Genomic DNA, 10963 nt, shown 5'->3' with positions numbered 1-10963 from the left:
CTCAAACTATTTTAATCGACTAATACCTAAATCAAAGACACAGGAATGTACACATAACCTGAGAGCGAAATTGTTTTCAAAGGAGAACACCTTATAACGTAAATATAATAAACAATAATAACTATATATATATTAAATTTATTATTTATCACTAGTAAATAAAATATTGAATTAATATGAATAACCGTTAATAGATATTAAAAATATATATTTTTTATTATTATTTTAAATATATAATTAAGAATTACTTTCTTAGTTTATTTCCAACAAGTTTCTTTTACATAATTATTTTGTTGATAATTATTATAATTGTATTTCTTTTACATTTCACTTACTTTATATTATTATTTTACTTCATTGCTCAAATTTATTTATTAATATTTGAATTTTTTTAAATTCCTTTCATAGACAATAGTCATCTACACTAATCTATAAACATTTTCATTTCTTCAAAGCTTAAGAATGGCATAGAATTTTAAAACGTGAACAAAGAGAGCAAGTTTTCAAAGTTTAAATAATTTGGCATAGAATTTTTAATATGAACAAAAACTATATGGTTTAAATATATTACAAGTAATATTCATTATTTGTTGAATATGCTATATGAAAGAATTGAATTTAGCTAGAGAAGATAACAACATTTCTCTCAAAAACCCATTATTAACTAAATTCACTTAGAACATATAAATTTTCTTAATATAATTTATTCAATTTCAATTTAAAAAATAATTTGATAAATAAATATTTTTTGTAATATAATTTATTAAAATAAAAATTTAATGAGTTGCAATTAAACTTAACAAATAATCGTTTAAAGACATGTAATCAAGTTTTAATTTTAGATATGTTCAAATTGAGTGAAATAAATCACTTCACAATACAAACCTAGTTGAAAAAAAATTGATTAAAAAATTACATTATTTAAAAAATGTGCATGTCTTAATTAAAACAACATGAAAATAGATTCAAAACAAATAAATAAATCTTAAATATGAATTTAATGTTAGATTAAATCGTAATTTTAAAAATTAAATTAAATATTATTATTATAATTAGTGGAAGGCTTCTTATTCTAACTTAAGGTTGATGAAGATTTATTGACTTTTTTTTTAATTGATGCTCTGGATTGGTTCTCAAGGGAATATATTGAGCATATGCTTTCTTTGAATGCTTATTAATGGTTGTAGTGTGTTAGAAAGTTTGTTAGGTGCATTGACTTTTAATAAATTTTAAAAAATTGATATCCCATCACTCACCAATTTCCTAGGGATTTTCAAAACATACTTAAATTTAGAAAAATTTCCTTATATCTTCGTCATAAAAGATAAAAACTCTTCAACACTTTTGTTTTTTTGTAAGACCTTAGATTCTTAAGGATTAAGTAAAATCAAAATTAATAATAATATTTTTGTTGCAATATTTTATTTTGTTATATATCTATCAATGGTACATATAGATGAAACCTTCAACTATATTAACCACATGAAAACAAGACTTAAAGAGCACGGAGCTGATATTAAGAATGGGAGATCTTGTACATCAGCCCTTGCTGAATACTCATCCAAAACCAAACATCATGTGTTTAGAAGACGCCAAAATCAGTGCAAGAAATGATCATTATCAAAAGAGAAAAATCAGAGAGGCTATCGAAATTATGAAATTTCCTCATAACCTCAACAGGGACAATGGGAGTGAGATTAGTGGAAATTGGCTCCCCCTAATTAGACAGATAAATCCCTCCAAATCTTTCGAAGCGTAGTTTCACTGATTTCTCCCCAAAATTAGTTAACTAATTAAAATTAATTAATAATAACCAATATAACAAAATAAAAATTTATTCTAGTGACTATAGATTATAATAACAATAGTTTTATAAATTAACATTTGAAAAATAAAAATTATTAAAACGAAAAATTATAAATTAATTAATTAATTAATTGAATCAATTAAATAATTTACTTCTTTATTAATTAGGTGCTTAGGGTTTAATTAACTAACATAAAATTAACATTTGAAGAAGAAAAATTATTAAATTATTAAAACAAAAAAATTATAAATTAATTTAATTAATTATATTAATTAAATAATTTACTTCTTAGATAATTAGGTTAAATAAAAATAATAAAATTAATCAAACAATAAAACTAATCTATAAATCAATAGAATAAATAGGAATAAAATATCTCATCACGTTAGTATAGCTTAATTGATTGATAAATTGATTAATTAATTAATTTAGTAATAAATAAAAATTGATTTTAATTAATAATAAAAATTGATTTTAATTAAAATAAATTAAAATTAAACTAATTACGAAAATAATAATAAAAGAAAAATTAAAAATAAAAATGAAAGGAAGAAAAATGTATACAAATTCAAAACTTATTATAAATAAAAAAACTAGAAACTATTCATATTACATTACATAAATAAACTTATTACAATAATGTAATAAATAAACTTATTACAATTAATATATTATTGGTTTTAATCACTCATATTTATTAGGAATTAATAACTAATTTATTTAACATACAATTCAAATAAAAATAATTAAAATTAAAATAATTGAAATTAGAATAATTAAAATTAAAATAATTAAAACTAAAATAATTAAAATTAGAATTAAAGAATTTATATATGTAGGGGTCCGCCTCTATAAAATTTTATCATTATCTAGGTTTATATATACTCTGGTCGGAAGATTTTTCTCTCAAAACTATCATTCATATTCTATCATTTTTGGTCCTGATCATGGACCCCCTTTGGTGTTCAAAATGTCGACATAATGAACATAATATTGTGGATAATCCAGATCATACTACTCCAAAAAACTACCACAGAAGCTTAAGGCTAACACATTAATATCTTTAATGTAGTTGTACTAGTTATGTATATTTGAGAATTGATGGTGATCATGATCAATATCCATTAAGATATGCCCTAAAGAATGAACCTTTAAGAAGAAAAGAAAATATCATATCTTATTAAATATTATATTATATTCTTTTATGTAAGTATAACTATTTATTTTGTAAAATATTATATCCAAATTTTTATATAAAATAAATAATCTAATTCATATCATGATATCACAAAGAAAAAAAGTATTAATTAGTCATACCAAATTAACTTAATAACCATTCATGAGTTTTGAATTTCACATATTTGTGGGTAGTTTTTGTTGAGCTAAATTTTAGAATAGATTTCTTTGGGATTAGAAACATCCAAAAAACATGATCACCACTATGGATATTCCGAAATTTAGATCAACATTCATTAATTTTTTTTTTCTCCGTAAATGCTAATTCTATTAAAGAAAAATAAAAAGGTATATACAATGAGGTCAAAACCTCAGAGGAGGCCGCGGCCATTCCTCAACCAAAAACTCAGAGACATTACAGTTCAGGCTTACTGCCGAATTTACAGTACAGACTACAAAATTTTGAATTCGGGCCCTGACACACTGAAAGAGATTGCCCGGACTGATTTCGTCATGCCCTTCATTGACCACAAAAACAGAAAAGCAACTATCATAGCCATTTCTATAACAAAAAACAGAGACTAGAATGGCATTTGCCACAATCTGTAACCAGAGTATGAACCAGACAGAGACATCTAACCTCAAAATTGACGACACAAAACCAAAATTGCATAGGCCACCCGGCAGTGAGGAGACAGTTTTAATCTGCATGCTTTGGTGAATCCGGCATATCCCTATCCACCTGGCTGGAAGAAGCTACCCAGGTCACAAAACCGCTTTCATCAAATGCCGGTGCGCCACCATCAGGAGTGGTCACCAAATTTAAAATCCCACCTGCACTCTGAGTCGGGCCGCAGGCCAGAATATCGCTTTGAGCCGGATCCACGGGCTGTTGCGGCATATCCGAGACATGGGCATCTTCTTGCTTGTTGTCCGCTTGGAACACCATCCCTGTCAGGTCCCCTAGAAGCACACTGTCTCCCTGAGATTGAGAGGGGGTAGTTGGAGCCGAGCTGACCTGATTGCTATCTTCCTCCGCGAGAATGATGGTGATACTTGCTGTCAAAACAAGCCTATTGAGCCGGCTTTGAAAAGTGAACCTGGAGGTCTGGAATGAATTATTCGGTATAGGCCTAGCTTGTTCCAGAGGCGGAGAAGAAGGGGATGCTGAGGCGATAGGGATAACATTCTGAGGAACAGGGCGAGAAGGGCGGCCTCTGTTCCCGGTATGGCTGCCTCTGCGAGGGATACCTCGGCGTCGAGGCATATTCAGAAGTGCAAATTGACGGAAAGAGGGATTGAGGCAGAGCAAACCAATAACCGGAGGAACGCAGATAGCTTCAAAGAACTTACAAATCCAGGCTAGCAGCCAAATTCGGAATGCCAAACAGGGGTACTGAAGCAGCTCTGCTTCGCCATAAAAAGAACCAGTGACTGAAACAGGCGTATTGATCAGATCCATAACTATAAACCAATCTGTCTGCCGATCACCCATGCTCGCATTAATGCCTGACTGCAAGACCAACATTCGAGACTGCCCGGTATTGATTTCACCTGCGTTTAAATCCATTTGCCATCCTGCTACGCGTACCATGAGAGCCATCCACCTGCCGTCTGCCAGGCCAGCTGCCTGTGTAGTGCGGCTCCTCATAAATGACTATTAATGCCACCCGCATCCGGGTGTGTATTCTTCTTCTGAGATTTATCCCAAGTAACAATTTCTTGGAATTTAGCGAGTTGGTCCTCGGTGGCTATACTGGCTATAGACCCTTCAAAGTAACCTACCTCAGCTTCCACTCCAAGATTAGCAAGAAAGTCAGCAAGCTTGTTTCCTTCTCTTCTGGTGTGTTTGAATGAGATCGCTTGATGTTTAGAAAGCCAAATGTTTATCAGCTCAAGCCTCTGGGCCATTCTCCAGCTGTTGCTGACTTTGTGAATGGGTGATCCATGCATGAGATTTGTGATCATTCGAATTATAATTTGCGAATCCCCTTCTATGATGAGTGGAAAAAATCTCCTTTCATGAGCCATTTTAAGACCTCTCCATAGTCCCTCCAATTCTGCTGAATTGTTGGTATCCCAGCCTTTCGAGCCCATAAAAATACATTGAGGATTGCCATTGTGATCTCTGACGACTCCTCCATACCCTGCTTTCCCTGGATTTCCTTTTGAGGCTCCATCGAAGTTGAGTTGGAACATGTTAATGGGAGGCGGTGTCCATTGACTTGATTCTTTTTCCTGCATTGTGGGATTCTTTTTTATAATTGGCTGTTGGTTTATCTGGATCCTCCAATTGTCCCATACTGTTTTCTCCTGTGGTGAAGTGGGGAGGTCTTCTGCGTACCATTCTCTAATCGATAGAGACTCCATGATGTTCTGATGAAATTTAGTCCAAATTTGCTCTAAGGGCATAATTTGATCCTTGAAAACTCTTCTATTTCGCTCTTTCCAGATGTTCCACATCAGTAAGCCAGGTATAATTTGCCACATAGTGTTAAGGAGATTGCTTTGAAATGGCTTTTGACTCCAGTTACGAATGGTTGCTTTGAGATCTCCTTGCACTCTACCTTCTTTTTGGCAGCGGAAGGCGACCTTCTCCCAAAGTTTTCTTCCCATTTGACATGTCTGCATAAGATGTATGGTTGTTTCCTCCTCTTGCCTACAGACGAGACATATGGATGGGCCCAAGAAGCTTCTTTTCCGAAGATTATCCCAAGTCAGAATTTTATTGTGGCATAAGAGCCATAAAAAGGTGGAGACCTTCGGCCAGTTGTAAGTGTGCCAGATTTTGTCCCATAAAGTGTCTTTGTTTATCTGATCTTGGACTATTATCTTATATGCTTCCCTTGTGGTGAATGTTCCTTTCTCTTCATAGCCCCATCTTAGAATGTCTGATTCTTCTGAGATGGTGATTTGCCTCTTTTGTAGTTCTGTAGTGAGAGACTGTTGAGTTTGTTCAGAGCTGTTCATTAATATTTGGTTTGCCTTTTTCCATTGCCTGTGTCCTTGAGATGTAGAGGAGCTCCAGAATTGATTTACCTTGGCTAACTGATTGATCTCCTGCTCTGATATTGGATGATTTTGGAGTATATCTCTTAGTTTGGGTAATTGCTGCCAGGAATCTTCCCAAAACCGAGCTGTGGATCCACTTTTGACTTCCCAGAAACTGTGCTTTTGTATAAGACTTCTATGTTGTATAGCCGCATTCCAAATTGCCGATCCCATGCTGACCTCCGTCATTCGTATTCTTTCTTCCATAGGACAATTGCTTGCATATTTAGCTGTCCAAAGAGAGGCCCATGGGGTATTAGGATAGGCTAGCCATCTCCACCAGATTTTTGCGCCCATTGCTTTATTACTGTGCTCAGGATCTCTTAGTCCGATACCCCCTGCTTTCTTTGGAAGACAAACTTTATCCCATTTAACTAGAGCCCATTTCCGATTGTGTCCTGAGCTTCCCCATAAAAAATTGCGCTGGAGATTCTTGATTTCTTTGAGTACCCATTTTGGGGCAGCAAGGATGGAGAAGAGATACAAGGGCATGGAATTTAGGACAGCCTTGATAAGAACTAGTCTGCTAGCCATGTTAAGGGCTCAGTGAGTCCAAAGGAAGAGTCGAGCCTCCAGTTTTTCCAGCAACTGATTCCAAGAGGAGTGTTTGAGAGCTGAGGCCATTAAAGGAGCACCTAGGTATTTGGAGGGCAGGGAAGCAGTAGTGAATCCCAGAATTCGGCCGATAGCTTTTTGGGTGGGAACAGGGGTATTAAAGAAAAAAATCTGGGATTTAACTCGATTGATAAGGGCACCGGAAGCATCAGAGAAGTTTGACAGAATTGATTTGAGGAGGCGTGCTTCTTGCACCGATGGATAACCGTAAAGCATATTATCATCCACAAATTGCTGGTGGGAGTAGGAGGGGGAATTATTGAAAGAAAGGCCTTTTAGATGCTGAGCAAGCCTGGCCGAAGTGATACTTCTGCCAAGTCCTTCTGCCATAATAACAAAAAGAAAGGGAGATAAGGGGTCTCCTTGCCTTATACCTCTAGAGGGACGGTACGTAGCCGAGGGGATTCCATTGATTAAAACAGAGAAAAAAGCTGAAGACAAAAGATTAAAAATCCATCTGACCCATGATGGGGCAAACCCAAAGGCAGTGAGAATTTTTTGAATATAGACCCAACTGATACTATCAAAAGCTTTGGACAGATCTAACTTAAGCAACATACCTGGCTTTTTGGTTTGCTTTAAGGAATGGATTATCTCATGAGTTAGAATAATCCCGTCCGTTATTTGCCGGCCTTCTACATACCCAGACTGCTCGGGCGAGATAATAAGAGGGAGCAGCGGCTTTAGTCTGGTTGCTATGACTTTTGATGTTATTTTATAGATGATATTGCACAAGGCAATCGGTCTATACTTGTCTGGAGTGTTAGAATCTTCCCCCTTTGGAATTAAGGCAATGAAAGTGGCGTTTAACCCTGGATACATCCATCGAAGTGCCCTGGATTCCTCCACTAATTGCCATACCTCATCTTTTATAAGGTCCCAAAACTTATGAAAAAAATTTGACGTAAAACCATCCGGACCCGGCGCTTTCCCCTCCTTCAAGTGATGTACCGCTTCTTCAACTTCCTATAGATTGATGGGTTTAAGGAGGAGACTATTGTGTTCCTCTGTTATTAGCTTTGGGATGTCCTTTAGGAGCTTGTTAATAGCCGGCATTCTGTCTATATTGGGTTCCTGATGTGCTTTCTTAAAATATCTGAGAAATTCCTCTTCAATGCCTTCCTGTGTTTCAATTTTGTCCCCCTGTTCATTTTTGATGTGAGTAATACAATTGTTCATTCTGCGCTGGACCGTAGTTTTATGGAAAAATTTTGTGTTCTTTTCTCCATCTTTTAACCATCTAATCCTCGATTTCTGCCTCCATAATGTTTCCTCCTGCTTGGCCCTCTCTAATATTTGAGATTCTATGAATTGCTCCTGCTTGGATAACTCCTCCGTGCGTCCTTCAGTTATAATGTTTTGCTGGATCCTCTTCATTTCTAAGTTGAGAGTGGCTTGAGCTTTAAAAATGTTACCAAAAGTATTATGATTCCAGCGCTTGATTGCTCCTTTAAGATGCTTGAGTTTTTGCTGAAACTTGGACATTTTTGTACCTCCAGTAGGATTGAAGTTGAGCCAAGTTGATCTAACTAATTTCTCGAAGTCCGGATGAGTTAGCCAAAATTCTTCAAATCGAAAGGGTCGCTTGAGGTTGTTGCCAGGTCTGTTCCATTGAAGTTCGATAGGCCAGTGATCAGATCCTGAGATAGGTAGTATGGATGCTGTAAATTCCCCTCCTAAATGAGTTGCATTGTCTGAGATAAGAAATCTATCAAGACGCGAAGCAATTTGCTGCGATCCTTCTCTCTTGTTGCTCCAAGTGAAGAGGCCATTGCTTGTGGGAACGTCCACCAACCAATTAGTATGAATGAAATTTTTTAGTAGGTTACCATCATTATTTACTCTGCTTCTGCCCCCTTGTTTTTCCTCCATGCTTGCTGTCATATTGAAATCACCTCCAGAAATCCAAAGTGGGTATGGCCTTTCTGAGCTGAGATCTGACAATGTATTCAGGATTTGAGCTTTTTGAGCAGTATCCTGAGGAAAATAGACATTAGTTATAAATCCATAGGTGTTAGTACCTATGAGATGAAATGTTGCCTGAATGAAACTTTTATTAGCTTGTATGTCGTTTAATTGAATGGCTCGCGCATCCCAAAGAATTGCGAGTCCTCCTGAGGCTCCCTGTGCATCAACAGCTGTTACTAGCCCTCCTGGCCAGGCTTTCGCTGCTATTTTTTCCAAAATTGTTGAGTTGCATTTCGTTTCCTGCAGAAAGAGTATGCTTGGTTTTTCTAGCATAAGCATATTTTTTAATAATCTGCCTTTCCTTGGGCCATTTAGCCCTCTTATATTCCATGATATCAGCTTCATTGAGAAGGATGGGGGTTAGTATTAAAATATCTGGTCAGTTTGGCATACCTCCCTGACTCCACTAATACCTCTCCTATCTTGATGGTTCTCTCAAGTGTTGTTTTTCTGCCTCTTTTCTTATTATCCTTTGTGATGAACTTGCCATCCCATGGGCTTCCTATCTGGACACCTAGCGAGTATTTCTTCTGTGCCCTGTTTAATACTTCTACTAGGTTGTCCACTTGTCGATCTGGTATTTTTTCAAAATTCCCTGTCTTGCATGCTTGTTCCAGGCCTAGAATATCCAGATCCCCTATATCTAAAGACTCCGGATCTTCTTCCATGATTTGAGGTTCTTGAGAGGATTCCTCTCGTTCCTTTGATGATTTGTCATTGGGTTCAGTGTATTCCACTTCCATTCCTTGGGACTGCCATGATACAGATTTTGCTTGCGATTGCGGGGTTGATTGCTTATGAGTCATATCTCCTATTTGCACTGAAGTTTCTCCTAGCTGTTCTTTATTGGATTCCTTGTTCTTCTGCGCTTCCTTCTCCAGATCTTGCATATCAGTTTTGGCCAGGGCTTCAAAGCTATTACTCGTTGTGGGTATTGGCTTGTTGACCGGATTTACCTTGGGATTACCTGTTGTTCTTTTGTTCCCTCTCCTTCGGTTTGTTACCTTAGTGAAACCATCTGATGTTTGATTATCTGAGCTCTCTTGGGAAGAGGGTTTCTTATTAAGTGGACAGTCTCTGTAGAGATGCCCTATATCATGGCATTTCCTACATCTAAATGGGACATGCTCGTAATCTATAACTTGAATCCATTCAGAATCTTCATGAAAGAAACTTACCGTGTCTGGCAGTGCTTGCTTGAGGTCCATATAAACACATATTCGAGCATAAGACGTGTATCTGCATGATTTTGTTTCTTCTGCAATCTTTACAAACTCACCAAGAGCGTTCCCAATCTCCTGAAGGGATTTTTCTTCCCAGTATTCCCACGGCAACGAATACAACCTTATCCACACAGGAGCGTAGCTCAGGTCTTCCTTGTCTGGATTGAATCTTTCGACCCACGCTTTGAGATATAATCCTGCAGAGTTGAAAAAATAGGGACCCCCATCCAGAATCCTATTGCGATCTTCCAAGCAGTTGAAAACTGCAGTAAAAAACCCCTTTGCTCCTAGGTGCAGAGTGATATGCCCTTTTGGATGCCATTTAGCGCTTATCCAACTTCTCAGCGCTTTCTCCGTCGGCCATATTCCTATGAATTTGCCGATCAGCGCGTGGTCTCTCATATACTGTATCCTGGCATTGATGCGATGACTTGGGAACTCCACTCTTGGTCTGTGAGTTGCTACTGGCTTGCATGTGGAAGAACTTGCTCTGTTTCTGTCTTCCTGATCTATGTCCTTGCCCTTCTGCTTGCTACGATCCGTATTACCTCCGCTCTGTTCATTTTCATTTTCCTTTTCTTCCGTTGACGGCATCCGACTATCCTTATCGGGGGGAGGCTCCTGGCCCTCCCCCTGAGGTGATTGCATTTTACTTTTTGCCGATGGCCGCTCTATTCTGACCACCCGTCCGCCTGATCTTTACCGGCTGTACTGAGCTTGGCAGACCTGCCGTTGCAGGAGTTGCAGAAACCCTAGGTTGGGTTGCAGAGGCCGTTCCCTCTCCCGATCCCTGTTGCATACATATGATCAACATTCATTAATTATCAGTTATGATTTTTCAAATTATATTACAATTATTCATTATATAAATCAGATTTATCATCCTTAATTTTTTAATCTAATAATAATTTTTTCTCTACAATTTTTTTTAATAATATTATATTAATATTAATAATTAATAAAATTATATTATTTCTTTTTATTTAAAGGAATTTTACACTCTATTTTAATTTTCCAAAACTTTTTTTAATCATTTTTTCCTCCTATTTAAAATAATAACAATTTACAATTTTCTTCCATAGACAATTAACTCATGAGCCTCATTTAAAAGTATATTTATATA

At 36.2% G+C, this 10963-nt stretch overlaps 1 protein-coding gene across 1 annotated transcript; it reads right to left on the bottom strand.

Annotated features, from left to right (window-relative positions):
- Positions 1–7615: 7615 nt before the first annotated feature.
- Positions 7616–10488, bottom strand: LOC149250311 (uncharacterized). Its single transcript, XM_089453619.1, has 2 exons — positions 9031–10488; positions 7616–8857 (listed from the first exon to the last, which is right to left on the bottom strand). Exons 1-2 carry the CDS (start codon positions 10486–10488, stop codon positions 7616–7618), a joined length of 2700 nt encoding a protein of 899 aa, XP_089309745.1.
- Between the last annotated feature and the right edge of the window lie 475 nt (positions 10489–10963).

This window comes from Pinus tabuliformis, chromosome 7, assembly GCF_031772625.1.
Source record: "Pinus tabuliformis cultivar Carrire ecotype Pingquan chromosome 7, CPIR1, whole genome shotgun sequence".
Classification (NCBI taxonomy): Eukaryota; Viridiplantae; Streptophyta; class Pinopsida; order Pinales; family Pinaceae; genus Pinus; species Pinus tabuliformis.
Note: the sequence above shows the minus strand (reverse complement) of the source record. Positions and strands in the feature narration are given on the sequence as shown.

Coding starts and splice junctions, on each gene's coding strand:
- LOC149250311 (XM_089453619.1), bottom strand. CDS start 10,488: ATGCAATCACCTCAGGGGGAGGGCCAGGAGCCTCCCCCCGATAAGGAT. Junction 8,858..9,030: donor GAACCATCAAGATAGGAGAG/GTATTAGTGGAG, acceptor CTCTTTCTGCAG/GAAACGAAATGCAACTCAAC.